Raw genomic sequence first — 16,841 nt, 5'->3', positions numbered from 1 at the left:
TTAATTAGGAATTTAATTAAATTCCTTGTGGGAGGAGCTAAAAATCGCCTATCCCATATTTTATTTGGGAGAATTATTATTTTTATTCTGCTCTGTGATATTTTATTCTACTCCGTAAAATACCAAATTAAATCATAGGCTAATTAAATAGCCTAGATTTCGAAATTCCTCCTTATTTCTCCCCACAGATCACACCAACTACACTCCTCCAAATCTTCTCAAATCTTTAATTTATTTAATTAAAAGATGTTATATTTTGCACTCTATAAATAAGAGTGAAACCCTAAACCTAGAATCAAAATAGACGCCCCCTCTCTCTCCCAAATTCACGCCTCCCACTCTCCCAATCTCTCTCAATTTTTCTTCTATTATTCTCCAAGAGTTCTTCATCTTTTGAGAAGAATACAAGTTGAAGCCTCGAGAATTATTGAAGAATCAAGATTTTACTTTGTTTCTACCGATCGTTTTTATCAAGAAGAGGTATTTTGATCTATCTTTTCTCATCTGACTGATTAATCGGTGTTCTTGAACCCTCATGCATATAGATCGAGTGAAAAGGGGAAACAATTGATGAATAGGAAGTGATGTGCGTGTGTGTGTGTGCATCAGTATGCGTGCATGTGTGTTTGTGTGTGTGCGTGTGATATGTGTTGAAGAACACTCATGCGTGACATGTTTTGATGATAGATCTGAAGTTGTAGTGCGAATAAAATTGATATGATGAGCATGTCTTGATTTTGAATGATAATATAAAATGAATCGATGGGAAAAAGAGAAACGTTGGGGACATGCATGATTTTGAATCAATGATTGAGACTAATTTGTGATACACATACTTTAAGGTGATAACTCGCGCTCTCAGCGTGATAGCAAAGGGAAGAGCGTACTCGAGATCTAAGCCGTTGAGGTGGGCTTTTTTTTTTAAATAAGGACAACGTCCTAAATCTTTATTGATGAGAATGAAATCTGTGTTATCATGTCATGATTTGTTTTGTCGTGCCTATCCCTTGTGGCTATGCCACTATTGATTAAATCGAATTCGGATCCTTGTAGAGCTGCAAACTCTACTTGGTTAGTGTACACTAATGTTAGACCGTGTGCAGGCGTACGGGTCGGTCGGTCTAGTGACCTGGAATGCGGCCGCATTTCTTGTCATGTAGATTGCGGATATGGTAAACGTCGATGAGAAAAATGGTTGCGCAACCGTGATTTTGAATAAATGAAATATTTTGGTGCCTCGGGCATTTCTAAAGATAAAACCCCGATGGACACCTAGAACTGGCATGATAACTAATATTTTTGATAAAACTGTTTTCGGCATAAGTCCACTGAGTATGTTTATAGCACTCAGCTCTGCATGTGTTAACCCTATGTGCAGGTTGAGCGGCAACGAGCGGTTGGCGGTGTTGAGCAAGTTAATTAAATAATATGGTCATTTTGAAACTCCGAGTGTAGTTGTGTCTTCATACATGGCTTCACCCTTCTCTTGGATGCTTCCGCTGAAACATGAAACTTCTTATCATTTGATTGAGTTCGAAACTATTTCATTTTGTTTAGAATATTGAGACATGATACATTTTGGATTACATTAAGCCCCTGTCGTTTTGAGCATAAATTGTGATATCTATTCTTCATTGGATTTCATTGCTAAGCCGTTGCTTTTATTGTTTTAATTGTTCATTAAATACTTTGGTCAAACCCTTTATTGAAACTCTAGCCTATGTTCTTTGTTGCATTTAAGTCCGCCTAGGTCGCGATCGCCGCATTTATTATACCCTAGAAGGGCGGTCGTGACACATAAGGTAAGAAATTTTTCTTTTTTTCATCCCTAATAGTAGTAATACAACATTATTTACTCCCTCCGTCCATAAAAAATAGAGCAACTTGTATATGACACGAGTTTTAATGTAGAATTGGTAAAGTAAGAGAGAAGGGAAAAAAGTAAGAGAGAAGGAGAAAAAGTAAGTGAGAAGTAGTGTTAGTGGAATGATGTGTAGGGTTATTATTTGTTGAAAACTTTCCATAAATGAATGTGCTCTATTTTCTATGGACGGCCAAAAATGGTAATTGTGCTCTATTTTTTGTGGACGGATGGAGTATATTCCATAAGATAAGTTTTCATTTTTTCTATTTTTTGGGTACGCATTATATTCTTGCCTTTATGATAATGTATGATTTCATTTATTCCTGATTGAATTTAGATATGATATTATTTTTTAATTAATATTATTCTAATAATATCTTATTTCCTTCATATTATTAGTTGCATGGCAACAATTTATAGTCTGCAATACGCATAAGCTCGTTTTGCATTTGATTTTCTCCCTTGCGAAAGTTACAAGCATGAATAATGTAAGAAGTGAGTCCACATTCATCTCTTAAACATAAAGAATTAAAGGCTAAACAAGAAAGGAAGGTGCTATCAAAAACTAGCCGTTAGAGTTAGTTAGTCAGTTAGGAAATGAGCTGTCATTGCTCTAGTCTTGATTCTTGGCTCCAATTATGTTAGGAGCGGTTACCAAATTCTATGAGCTACATATATAGCTCATTTGCTTGTATCTAGTTAGTTAGTGAGTCAATCAATAAAGAGAATTCCTTTTCTCCAAGAAACTACTCTTTCTTCTTCAAGATTAGTGTGTGTTCTCTGTGTGCGCACGGTGTATGTGTTCTGTGTGAATTACATAGAGAATAGCAAAGAGTGTGTAAGCCTTGTGTGCTAAGATAACAAGTGGCACCGTCTGGTGGGAAATTGAAGCTGGTTTGCAGAAGTTTTAGACGGTTTCAGAGATGGTAGCAAGGCTAGATGCAGATAAATTCACAGGAAAAAATGATTATGGTCTGTGGAAGATGAAGATGAAGACAGTTTTGATCTAGTAAGGTTTGGCAGCAGTTCTTGCTACTCCGAATGAGAAAGGGAAAGCTCCGGCACTTGATGAGAAATCCCAGGCCAAGCTTGATGAGATGTAGCTCAAGGTCCACAGTGCAGTCATCTTGTGCTTGGGAGACAAAGTTCTGAGAGATGTGCAAGAAGCCAAGACAACAATGGAGATTCTGGAGAAATTGGATGAAGTCTATTTGGCTAAGTCTCTAGCAAATAGACTTTACCTGAAGAAGAGGCTCTACTCCTATAGTTTTGCTAATGACAGATCCATCATAGAGCAGCTGGAGGAGTTCAACAAGATTATTGATGATCTTGGATCTCTGGATGACAAGATTTCTAATGAAGATAAGGCTATCTTGACACTCAATTCTCTGCCTAATTCCTATGATCAATTGAGTGATGCCATCATCTATGGCAGAGACAAGCCTATTACTTAAACAAATGTTTATTCAGCTCTGATGGCTAAAGAGCTTCAGAGAAATACCAACAAGGGGTCTGATCTACAAGGCCCAGAGGCTTTAAATGTGAAGAAATTCAAGAAGCCTAAATTCAAGAAGAAGTATGAAGAAAATTCCAAGGCATCCACCTCTGATACCCCAAAAGAAACCATATCATGCAATTGGTGTAAGAAGCCTGGGTATCTAAAGAAAGATTGCTTTGCATGGAAGAAGAAGCAAGCATCTGAGGGCAAAGGGCAGAACACCTCTGATTGTGTAGAGGGTGTAGATCCACCAGCCCAGCTTCTGAATGTGTTAGAAAGTGGGGTAAGTCAGAAATGGATCATGAATTCTGGTCGTAGTTTTCACATGTGCCCCAATAGGAGCTGGTTTCATGATCTCAAGGAGGCAGATGGAACAGTTCTTCTTGGAAACAATCACATCTGCAAGATCAGATGAGTTGGAAAGGTGAAGCTGAGGCTTCAAGATGGTTCCATCAAGATCTCGATAGAAGTGAGGTTCATTCCTGAGGTGAAGAGGAATTTGATCTCTTTGGGGATGCTGGAACAAAAGGGATTTAATATCTTGATAAGTCGGGGAAAGATTCTGGTGCAATAAAGGAATCAATTAGTTATGGTAGTTGAAAGAGAGCATACACTCTACTACCTAACTACTGAAGCTGTTGATGGAGAAACCTACTCCATATCTACTGAAAATATGAAGCTATGGCACATGAGATTGGGTCATCCAGCTAAGGGCAGCATGAAAGAACTGATGAAAAAGGGTTTGATCCCTGGAGATGTCAGCAACAAGTTAGATCCTTGTGAGCAGTGCATTCTTGGAAAGGCAAAGAAAGCTCCATATCCTACAAGTATACATTCATATACAACACCTCTTGACTACATACACAGTAATCTATGGGGTCCATCTCCAATTCTGTTGGTGGAGGGAGATACTATCTGTCTATTATTGATGATTATACTAGAAAGTTGTGGGTATATATTCTAACAGAGAAGACAGAAACATTTGAAAAGTTTAAAATGTGGTGCAAGGAGGTGGAGTTAGAGAAAAGCAGGAGTGTGAAATGTCTTAGGACTGATAATAGCCTAGAGTATCTTTCTATTGAGTTTGATGTGTTTTGCAAAGAGAAGGGCATGAAGAGGCATAAAACAGTCCCTTGCAACCCTCAACAAAATGGGGTTGTAGAGAGGATGAACAGAACTATTCTGGAGAGGGTAAGATGCCTACTTCTAAGATCTAGTTTGAGCAGCAAGTTTTGGGGAGCGGCAGTGTATACTGCTGCCTATCTAATCAACAAGTGCCCCGCTATAGCTCTAAAGTCATAAACTCCAGATTACATGTGGTATGGAGCTCACAATGATTATTCAAAGTACAAGGTGTTTGGGTGTGCAGCATATGCACATGCTAGACAAAGTAAGCTTGAAGCTAGGGGTCTGAAATGTATTATGCTTGGCTATCAGAAGGGTGTTAAGGGGTATAGGCTGTGGTGTATTGAGTTTGGTAAACAGAAGGTGATCATTAGCAGGGATGTGGTGTTCACTGAGACTCAAATGCCTTATCTGAAGAAGGATGCAATTCCTGATGCGGAACTTCTTTAAGGTGGAGTCAGGTGCTATGAGCCGAGGTGTGGGTGGAGTTAGTGATTTAGAGAGTGAGTCAGAGGCTGAAAATGAAAGTGCTTCCAGTCAAGGTGGAGGCACATTTGAGACTACCGGAGAAAATCATATTGCTAGAGATAGAGGTAGAAGAAATGTGAGACCTCCTGAAAAATTCTTTGATGTGGTCTATTATGCTCTAGGTGCTGCTGAAAATATTGAGCTCACTGATCTTCTTACTTATAAGGAAGCTATGAGGAGTAAGGACAGAGAAAGGTGGACAGAAGATATGAATGAAGAGATTGAATCTTTACTCATGAATAAAACCTGGATTTTGGTGGACTAATCTCAGTTGAAATCAAATCAGATGGGAAGGAAAGGAGATTAGTAAGCTGCAAATAGGTGTTTAAGAAAAAGGTTAGAAACTACTGATAAAGACATAATCAAGTTCAAAGCTTGTTTGCTGGCTAGGGGGTTTACACAGCAAGAAAGTGTGGACTTCAATGAGGTGTTTGCTCATGTTGTGAAGCACACTTCTATCAGAATTTTGCTTGTTGTGGTGAATCAATTGGATTGGGAATTGCAGCAGCTTGATGTCAAGACTGCTTTTCTCAATGGAGATCTTGAGGAAACTATTTTCATGGAGCAGCCTGAGGGATATGTAAAAATTGGAGATGAAGGCAAGGTCTGCTTACTGAAAAGGAACCTTTATGGACTAAAACAAAGTTCTAGGCAGTGGAATAGGAAGTTTGATGAGCAGATGATGAAGATTGGTTTCACATGATCTAAGTTTGATGATTGCATCTACATAGAGAAGAAAGGCAACACTCCAGTAGCCTATTTGTTGCTTTATGTAGATGATATGCTCCTTGCGGGACCATCTATGGCTGAAATACAGAAAGTCAAGGCAGATTTGAAGTCTAGCTTTAAAATGAAGGATCTGGCTGAGGCAATGAAAATCCTTGGCATCAATATTCAGAGAGACAGAGGCTGTAAGAGGTTGTGGATATTTCAGTCTGATTATATTAAGAAAGTTCTGAAAAAGTTCAACATAGATAATGCTAAAGCTGCTACAACACCTCTATCAGAGAGTTTTAATCATCTAAGGAGCAGGCTCCTAATTCTAAGCAAGAGGCACAGGATATGGAGTCTATTCCTTATGCTAGTGTGGTTGGGAGTATAATGTACACTATGATATGTACAAGGCCAGACCTGGCCCACGTATCTCAATTACTAGCAGATACATGGCTGATTAATGTGAGGGATATTAATGTGACATTTATAGAACATATTTAAGAACTGTCGAAATTGTTCTTCAAGCTTAAACTTCTTCTTAGGCTGGAAAGGAAGCACAATCCCATTGTGCCGCACGAGCTCCTGCTTCGCGGGTGCTTCTGCCTCTTGTGCAGTGTGCAGCGGTCCGCTGGGAGTCAGACAGTCCCCAGAACTCATTCCGGAGGTGTTGGCTTCATCCTTCTTTTGTTCAACAACCTACTTTTTGTTTATGTTGGCCACTCGTACTGCTGCCTTTGCCTTATTCTTCTCAATTTTTGTTGGACTTGGTCCATTTGAGTCTTTATGTTGGTGACGGCAGTGGCAATGGTGTTTATTCCGACCTCGAGGTTGTTCAATCACTCATCTATAAATCCAATCTTAGCCTCATTGTTTCTTTTATCCTCAAGCATTACCTCCAAGATCTTTTGGAATCCAATCTCATATTTTTCTTCTTTAGTAAGTGGCTCCACTCCTTTCTCTTTACTCACATTGAACCCTGCAGGAGATTTGACAAAATTATGATTATTAGCATGAGATACATTTGGATGTGGGTTATTTCCATTATAATTATTAAAACTACCACCCCCTGACTAGGACGATAATTATTATTATAAAGTCTGTTGGGATCACCCTCATTTTTTCCATATTTGACATCTTTGATGTCATTCCCCTTTTTGCTTGGAGCTTCTAATTTTTCAAATCTTGCTTTGATGATGCCATATCCTGAGATGTTTCATTCTCACATGGTCTCTTCATTGCATCTACCCTGTCAGCTTTATGCTTTTCCCTGGACCAACCCTGACTATTGGTGGCTAATTCCTCTATCACCTCCATGACGGCAACTCCTCATTTCCTTAAGAATCCCCCATTCGCCTTTGAATCCAGCAAACTATAATTTTTTTCATTAAATCCATTATATAGGATTCCTACCTGATGGTCTATTCCAAAACCATGGTTGGGCATTTGCAGAGAAGAGCTTTGAAACGTACGAGAGCTTCATATAGAAGTTCATTGTATCCTTGCATGAATTAAAAGATCTCACACTTCAACTTTAGGATGGTGCCAAGTGGGTAGTACTTATCAAGGAAGATTACCACTAGATTCTTCCAATTGGTGGTTTTATCTGCAGGCAGACAATCATATCATTCTTTAGCAGCATCAGTTAAGGAAAAGGGAAAAAGTCTTACCCTCACAATATCATCATTAACACCGTTGATCTTGGTTGTATTAGCTATTTCCACAAACTTGGTGAGATGTCGATTTGTGTCCTCAGTGTCTCTTCCTGCGAAGGCATTTTGTTCAACTTTGTTGATCAAGGGAATCCCCAACTTGAAGTTGTTGGCCTCTATCTACGGACTTACAGGAATATCCACAATGTTACCATGACTAAACATATTCAAGACAGGAACTACCTCCCTTGCACATTTTTCTTTTTCAGCCTTTGCTCGAGTTCTCTCGGCTTTCATCTCTTCCACCTCCTTTCGGAGAGCAACGATAAGATCGCGGTTGGTAGGTTCCCCCATCTTGTTTTCACTACAAAACGTGCAAATATGCACAACCTGTAGAAACTACTAAAAGAAAATAAAAATAAAAATAAAAAAAATAAAAATAAAAATGAAAGCAGTAAAATTCAAAGTAGCAAAATAATTCATTCGAAGATATCAATCACAAAGTGAAAATATTCCCCGACACGGCGCCAAAAACTTTATGCACTTTTTATTAGCACTAAATAAACATGCAAGTATATAGAGTATATATAGTATAGCTAAAGGTCAGTACCGGATATCGAACACGGAGAATAAAGTCACAGACTGTCTACCTTCTACTAAGCTTCTTTCACTATTTGGAAAACCGAAAGTTTTGAAGATTTTTCAAAACAAGAACAATTTGAAAGCAATAAAACAACTAATTGCGAATAATTAAAGAGATGAAGATACGCGAGATAAGAGAATTCCAGGGATGTACGTTCACAGTTATGGTAATACAAATTCCAACTACAATACCGTAGCACAGTTTATACTTCGATAGAACGAGTCACACTAGTTTTGCCCATGCAGTACAAGCGTAGATTACTAACACTAGGGTTGTCAATCCTAGATTCGTAACTCCTAAAAGCTCCTAAGGCCCTTGAAAAGTCTTCACTCTCAATAACAGTGCTGTTTTAAAGGAAGCTAATTGTAGTGTCTACTAAGTGGATCTAACTCGTCAACCTCCTCTCACGATTATGTAGCAAGTTATATTAAATCATCACCAAATGTGTCACTCAAACGTGAAGTTTTATGGAACAACTTAGGGAAGAAACGAAGTAAAAACAAAACGGATATTAAATAAAAAATGGATTTGTATAACCAAAATCGTTACTAACACATCCCTAGAATCCTATGAATTTAGTTACACATAATTGAATAAGTTAAACACATATAATGAAAGGGAAAAAAAAAGTGAACATAAGACCTAAAGTAATAAAACCCAAAGGTTGAATCCTTATAGCATTGATCTTCTCTTGATTCCTTCTTCAACCTTTTGCATAATGAAGAACTCTCTCAATTTTATGCTCTAGAATTATGAGGCAAAAAGAAGATAATAATGAGGAGGTTTGAGGGGTATATATAGGCCTGAAAAAGGTTTAAACATGGTAAAAGGTGTCCTCCAAGTAATAGAAAAGATGAAATTTTCATGCTCTATAGTAGAAGGAAAAGATTTGGATTCACAAGGTAATGTCTTCTTTCCTTCTTTAAATTTCCGCCTAGACAACATTTGACAGCTTTGCGCGACTTTGGTAGAACGGCTATAACTTTCTCAATAGAACTCCGATTAAGATGATCTTGATACCAACGTGAAGCTCTTTCGAAGACAAAGAGAAGGAAATGTAGAACACCCTGATGGACTTTAGGATCGCTGGAAAATTGAGTTTGAACACAGGCTGTCGTGCGCGACCGGGCCCAACGGGCCGCTGGACAGCTCCAGAACGCTCTGGAATGGTTGCAGCGACCGCTGCATTCGGTGAAGCAGGCCGCTGGGTTGCGCTTCAGTTCCAGCTTCCGACTTTTGATGTTTTTATGGCCTTTTTAAGCTCTATTTTGCACATTTCTCACAAAACACGTCAAAATACCAAAATAGATAAAATATGCAAATAATGGACATGTAAAGCAACTTTGACACTCAAAACGGACCACAAAATGGCCTTTAAATAGTACAAAATCCGAGCGTATCAGTGCTCGATGTGTGTTCTGTGTGAATTACAGAGAGAATACCAAAGACTGTGTAAGCCTTGTATGCTAAGATAAAAAATAATATTACGGATTAGACCCAACATTCTTTTCATACCCACATCGCGAGTATCTATACAATACATGCGAAAGGTCAATACAAAGGTAGTGAAATGTCAATACATAAGTTACATTAAATTTTGGTGGTTTCCATATTTAAAGGGATCTATTCTCCAATTTTGCGTGATTATTTTCCTTTCAAACCTTACATCGCAAGTTTCAATACCAGTCGCAATGTAAATAACTTTGGGTGGTCCTTAACAATGTACCCACCTCCTCAGACTTAAGAGTATTTTTTTTCCCTCGTTATAAAAGCTTCTTTTTGGGAAACTCATCATAACTTGTGCCATCAATCATACTACCTTCTACAAATCAATGAAGTATGCAGTGAATTTATGGTTATCTTTTTGCACCCAAGATGGATGCTTTTAGAGATAGTTGTAATCACGGTCAAGTTCCTCGACATGTTTAATTTGTTATTGTGTGCATCTGCGATCTTTTCCCGTAAAACTTTGACTTTGCTGGTGCCGATAAGTGAGTCATGGAGAAATATCAGCAACAAGGCAGGCCACTCCATTTGTTTCTTCCAATGAATATATTTTGCCTTGGATAATTCCATGCCGTCCTTCTTGTCGTCGTCAATGTGGATCTCCAAGAGACTGATGGGACTAGAATTTGAGCCCGTGACCGAAATATATTGAGAACAAGGGTTAGGATTTTTTGAATCCATACCCATTTTCATCACAAAAACTAAATAAATTGTTGTTGTTGTAGTCCTGGTCGAAATTAAATGGATGGATTGTTTGGGTCAAAATTGAAAGGATTGAAATTCTTTTTCAATTGTCTTTGATCCTTCTTCTCCATTTAAAGAAAGGAATGAAATTGGAAGAAAAATAGGGAAAAAAAAAAAAAGGAAAAATGTATGAATTGGAATGCTGTGATAAATTTAGAAGGAATTGATTATTTATAGGAAGGGTGAATTTGTACAAAAAAATTATTAAAAATCTAAATCTGATTGCCAGTATTTTCAAAAGTAAATTAAATAAAATTAAAAGTTCAAACAAATAATAATCGAGCATAATAGTAGGTGGGGGCATGCATCTGGATTGCAAACCCCCCTGCAACATCGGCCTAGATCCACAAGTGAAGTAGGTTGAGCTAGTCAGTGTTTCTTCCTATATATTTTTCATACATTTAAAAAAAAAATATTATGTCGTTTTGAAATTTTAATAATAAATTAAAATTAGTAGATAAATTTGGAGGATTAAGTTATTTACGGGATCTACTATTTTAAGTGTAGTTCATATATAAATATTGGATGATTTTAGAATAAAATGAAATATTATATTATTATTTAGCATTAAATAAATATCATATTTTAATTTACTTTTATTATAATTATTTCCAAAAAATAATTATAAGAGAAAATTTTGAGAAATATAAATAAATATCGTATAAATGATAAGGATAAACATTAAAAAGAATATTTGATTAAAATATATGTTTTGCAGTTCCAGGTTTGAAAAATATTCAGACAATGGTTCAGTCAGTCAGTCCTATTCTTCTTGGTTTTGGGGCGGTCCATTTGGAGTTTGGGCCACACAAACTATATCGGCCGAGGCCTATCGACAAATCTGCCCATTAATATAAGCTATATCGTTCGAGGTTAGTTATATAAGCCTGCGCCGCCACACCCATCTACTAAGCCTTAGCTCTATCCAAATCTTCAATTTTTTATTCATAGTAAAGATTGATCTAGAATTTCTAAATATAATAAAATTCCCGGTCGTATAGGGAGTAATGTTTATTTTAGTTGGGGTTGATTTACGTAGTTTTATTTTATAAAATAAAAATGAAGTTTTAATGTAAAATATTTTGAAGATGAAATATAACAAAACCCCAATAATAACGGAAACACCCTTAACGCCCCTCTCTCTCTCTCTGCAGAGTCCGCCGATCCATTGCCATTGGCATCAACTACAATCTACAAACAATACACTGTTCTTGATTTTACTGATTTTCGTCATTTTTGTTTTTAATTTGGGCGATCGAGTGATAATCTGAGAAAGATGGTGGCAGCGGGGCGGTGGATGGAATGCAGAGCCGACCTGTTGGCGGAGGGGGCTAAATCGCTGCAGCTTAGGCTGAGGGACCGTTTCAGAGTGGCTGCTGTGGACTATCACCGCCGCCGGAACTTGAGGAGTGCCAACGCCGGCTACTTATCCTCCAGCGTTCAGCGCTGGCTCGATCGCTTCTCCGAGTTCCGTCGCGAGACCTTGCCTTCCTCTTCGACTTTCTACCGCAAAAGAGGTGTGGTTATGTTATGCTATAGCTCTTGTTTTATTATTCCTTACATGAATATATATGTCCACATTGAATTGCATATAGGTTTGGTTTAATTTAGCTCTTATGTATGCCCTATTATTCAACGTACAAGTAGTTCGAGTTTTAGGCATTTCAATAATACGATATCAGAAACCAGAAGCGTTAAAGGCATTTTGACTATCATGTAAAAGTTTGGTATGTTTTAGAGTTTATTAACCAAGTTCGTATCATCGGTTTGAATAAGGTGGTGATTGATTCAGAAATAATGTATGACATGCTTAGTTGGGATTCTGTTAAGTACTAGTTTGTAAGCGCATGTATGCGGTAATAATTGCGATCACCTTATCGGCCATCTTAAATACTATACTCTTTCAGTCACATGTATGATATCTACTTTCGTAGTGTCCTGCTGGTGGTATTTCACCATTAATCGGATGACATCATCATGCAACTGATTACTCATAATATGCATAACTAGAGGCAGGGGTAGATCATGAATTTCATATTTGTGTCAACCTGCAAGGTAACTAGGATGATAGGAACAATAATATCTGCATTTTGTTTGATTCTTTGGATTGCTTGATCCTGACACTGTCTCCTGTAAGTCGTAACAGATGGTACGTTTGTACATGTCTTGGTAACAGTTTGATCATCTAAAGCTGCACTCTGTAGCCTTCTAATTATTAAATTTCTCAACTGTTATTTGATCCCTCATAAGTTGGTGGTGAGGTAGATTACTTGAGTTTCTTATGCTTTCTCGGGTATAAATAGTTGGCAACGGTTTCAAATTAAGTTACTACTATATAAGATGCTTCTGTGGTGTACCATGTATGTCTCGGTGGAGTATAAAGAGGAGTGCTAGGAAGTGGCATTTGTTGGTATAAGGGGGCCAACTGACATTCAGTTAGATAAATATGCATATCTCTTCTGCCTCAAATTATGACAGTTTCCAGGTCCTTGATTTCTTACTGTGTCTGAACTTCAGAGGAATATGGTTTACGGTGTTGGTCTTTCACTGAGTGCGGTTCCTGTGATTTTTTGGTGATATTTATAGTTCCAGCTATGTGCCCGTGTTCATTTTGTCTTTTGGCTTACATTGAAGTTTACTATCTCTTGTAGATGCCTGACCTTTCAAATCTATAATGCAGTGAGTAAGGATATTGATGAAGAAGATGAGTCAGTCTTGACCCGCTTGGTTCAGGCTGTTGCTGTTCCTGTGCTTGGAAATGTTTGTCATGTTTTTATGCATGGTCTCAACCGTGTTCAGGTACTTACAACATGGACCTTTTAAGTTATAAGCCTTATCTTGGTGTTGCATTGAGGAAAAATGACTTGATTTTGTGCACTGTGTAGATATTTGGTGCAGAAAAATTGCAACAGGTGGTACTGCATAGGCCAGAGAACAAGTCCTTGATTACGGTAAGCAAATTTCACTCATGAGGTGATCAACAAGTTCTTACACCATGATGAACTCAACACATTGTTTGAAATGGTTTGACCCAAAGTAGGAAGGGACTATGGTTGTTGGTGTATTTTGTAGACTATAATACTTTATATATGTCATTTTTATTGCATATTAAATAATGATAATATAATTAAAGTACAAATATGAAACCAATATATATTTGACTGAAACTTGCACTATGTATTAGGCTATTTGCATATCTTGTCATTTTCAAACCTAGAAACTACTGTATCCATTTCAGGCCGGTGGGCATTTGTTCAAGTTTATAACAAGTATGAGAGATCTCAGCTCTGGATTCAATTAATTAAAATCTGAGTAACTAGCAAAGTTAAGAGAGGTGACCATCGAGGATAATACATCGTTATTGCAGAGATATGGGTGGGGTGAAATAAGAAGAAAGACTAAAGAAGCACTGAGAGGAAAGAAAGAAATTTGAGGTTACAGAAAAAAAAAGAGAAAGTGCTGATTTGGCATGTGAGTAATATCGTGGAACAATGGCTCTCTATGTCAAATCCTTTTGTGTTGTCCTGGGTTAGGTTAGCAGTACTTTTGCAGCTATTTATGAAACTTATGAATCATTTTAATGTTCTAGGTTAGCAACCATGTTGCTTCCATGGATGACCCTTTGGTAATTTCTTCCCTGTTACCTCCTAGTATGTTGTTTGATGCAAATGGTTTGCGATGGACACTCTGCGCATCTGATCGATGTTTCAAGAATCCAGTTACATCAGCATTTTTCAAGTCTGTGAAAGTGCTCCCTGTTTCTCGCGGGGATGGGATATATCAGAAGGTATTTTTCTGTAAACCACTTGTCTAGTGTTCACTTGGTTGGTTTTAGATGTGTTGGTTTTTATGTGTGGTTTTGTTTCTTGAGAATTTTGCCTTTGGATCCCATTTTTATAAATTGATTCATCTGGAAGACTAATTGGACTGCTAATTTTCCTTGCTTCTCAATACTCATTTTTCTTCAAACTATAATGTGACTATGACTTGTCTTTCTTGTGATTGCATTAATAAATTTAATAATTTGTTCTAGTATTATTACATACGTTCCTTGTTTAAATGATTAAACGATGTATTTGTAATTTGTTGTAATAATTACACTCAAGATTGTTGAAGTAAAGGTCCCATTGTGACTGTGTTCAAGATAAATTACACTCAGGACTGTCTACATTTGTGACTCCATAAGGGATAGCCCCACCATTATTGTTCCAGTTACTAAATTTGTAGTGTGATTGATGGGTCTGACAGTTCATTGTGGCTCTATTACTTCTGAAGATAATAGATATAGTCTCATAAATATAGACATAGGTGTAGTTTTTCAGAAAGGGCGAGTAAGCTAGTTGCCTAGTTCTTAAAACATATTCAGGTTTTAATGCCAAATGGTATGGCTAGTAAAGTCTTGGGAGGAGGACATAATTCTTATTTCTTGGGCATTTACATAATGTAGATCAACGAAGGCTTATAGGATTTCCAATTTGTTGACTCCTCGTATTCATCTCTTCCTCTCATTGCAAATTATAGCCTATTTAGGTGTTTGTTCTTAGGTATCTTTTTATTGTTGTAAACCTTTAGGCAGCTATTTTTGGTTTTTCTACTCATTTCAGTTTTTTTTCCTTAAGGGAATGGACTTGGCTATATCAAAACTCAATCGGGGAGGGTGGGTTCACATATTTCCTGAAGGTAGTCGCTCTCGAAATGGTGGGAAAACTATGGGTTCAGCCAAAAGAGGCATTGGAAGGTACTTCATTTAATTGTATAAGCACTTTGGAACGTTTTGTTTAGTGACCTTCTTTGACTGGATTACTTGAAATCTTAGTATCATTTGCATTTTTCTGAAAGTATTCTTCTCTTGAATGCTTTTCCTGCTGTTCCCTACTAGTTAATGCATATTTGGCCATATATGATGAACTCAGCTGCTAATAGTATTTCAGTAATATGAAGGGAGAAATGTTCTTTAATTGCTGTCATTTTTCCAGTATTATGCAAACTTCTCATGCTGCAGAAAACTAATGTCAGTACCGTCTAGTGAAAAATACTAGTGTAGACTGTAGTGGACATTCTACACATTATTATTATGTTGGGATCACTGTCTTTAGATGAAGTCCATGAGCTATTTAAGCTACTGTATTGAGATGTCACGCTGAATAGATCGTTATCACACTGTAATTGGTGTATTTTGTTGATCTATTTGTCTTTCCATAGAAATCCGAATCTTAGGTATAGGACATTTCTTCTCATCATGATTTTATATAAACAAGTGTTTATTTATGAGTTACTCAAGTCTCTATGACATTCTAGGGATGCAGTCCCCGCGGCTCTTGTGGGTTCACAAAATAATTGCATTTGCTTATAAATTTTGCAGGTTGGTTTTGGATGCTGATAATACACCTATAGTTGTCCCTTTCGTTCATACTGGAATGCAAGAAGTCATGCCCGTTGGAGCCGTGTTTCCTAGGGTTGGGAAAACTGTAAGTTCTCTTTGTTCTTGGCTTTTATCAAAACTATGTATACCTGCACGATTCTTGTTTTTGGGGCCATCATCTTTCCAAGACATTAAGTTGGTGGGTTGGCGAACGGGCAGGTGACTGTACTAGTTGGCGATCCCATTAGTTTTGATGATTTAATCAGTGGCGGAGAAGACAAGAATATGTCAAGAGGAAAACTGTATGATGCTGTCGCTAGTAGAATTGGTGAACGTCTCCAAAAGCTGAAGCTACAAGTAGAAGCATTAGCGGTTGAGCAAGCGCTAGAATTGGAAAAATATCCATCACGGGTGACTGAGCGAGCAGCTAGGCTCTTGCAAAAAATTGACTGGGAATCACTCGGGATTGGGAACTACATGGGTCTTGATGAGAAGAAGGATCCGTCGGTTGAACCCAGTATAACCCAGCTATACCCAAAAGAAAACAGCCGCGAGGAGCGGAGCTTTGGAGGAGCAGGCTACTCTGTTGGAGGGGGGTTCGTTTCAAGAATACGAGGCTATATGGACTCAACGGAGTTGACACTATTCGGTGCTAGAGGTTTATATAGAAATCATAGAAGCAATGAGTATTTTGGTAGTTTGCGTGATGTTACTCCTTTGAAGATTTGGAGGTCGTTGTATGGACATGCTTACTTTCATCCTAACACGGGGCCAATCTAATGTTTGTTTGGTTAAGTGAATATCCACAATCCTGACCAATTTCAACTCTTCCAATTTGGGACTAATTATTTTGACATACGACTTCCTCTGCTTAGGACATGAATAATACTAACATGTTGATGGAAAATAATTGATGTGTATTGCAATTTGCAATTGCCAGAACATCTTGTTCATGGATGTAAATTTAACAAGAATGGATTGCTCCACGTCGTCTGATAATTTGATAAAACTTTGGGGTACGGTTATTAATAAATTGTGTTGAAAAGTAGGAGAGATGAATAAAATACGAAAGATAAAGAGAGAGTAAAGTAGATGATGAAATAAAGTATGGATGAATGTATGCTTTGTTTTTTGCTAAAAAAAATGATTCAACTTAGTTGGGATATCCCAAAAATGAATACGATTAACTTAGTTGGGACGGATGGAGT

At 37.5% G+C, this 16,841-nt stretch overlaps 1 protein-coding gene across 1 annotated transcript; it reads left to right on the top strand.

Moving 5' to 3' along the window:
• Positions 1–11,350: 11,350 nt before the first annotated feature.
• On the top strand, positions 11,351–16,428 carry LOC125207103 (Phospholipid/glycerol acyltransferase family protein). The gene is made up of 7 exons (XM_048106317.2): positions 11,351–11,788; positions 12,952–13,070; positions 13,157–13,222; positions 13,861–14,058; positions 14,891–15,009; positions 15,634–15,739; positions 15,853–16,428. Exons 1-7 carry the CDS (start codon positions 11,548–11,550, stop codon positions 16,411–16,413), a joined length of 1,410 nt encoding a protein of 469 aa, XP_047962274.1. The 5' UTR covers positions 11,351–11,547; the 3' UTR covers positions 16,414–16,428.
• Positions 16,429–16,841: the final 413 nt, after the last annotated feature.

This window comes from Salvia hispanica, chromosome 6 (assembly GCF_029641045.1).
Source record: "Salvia hispanica isolate PSC_SH4W2 chromosome 6, Shi_PSC_v1, whole genome shotgun sequence".
NCBI lineage: Eukaryota > Viridiplantae > Streptophyta > Magnoliopsida > Lamiales > Lamiaceae > Salvia > Salvia hispanica.
The sequence above is the reverse complement of the archived record's forward strand: the minus strand, read 5'-3'. Positions and strand labels throughout refer to the sequence as shown.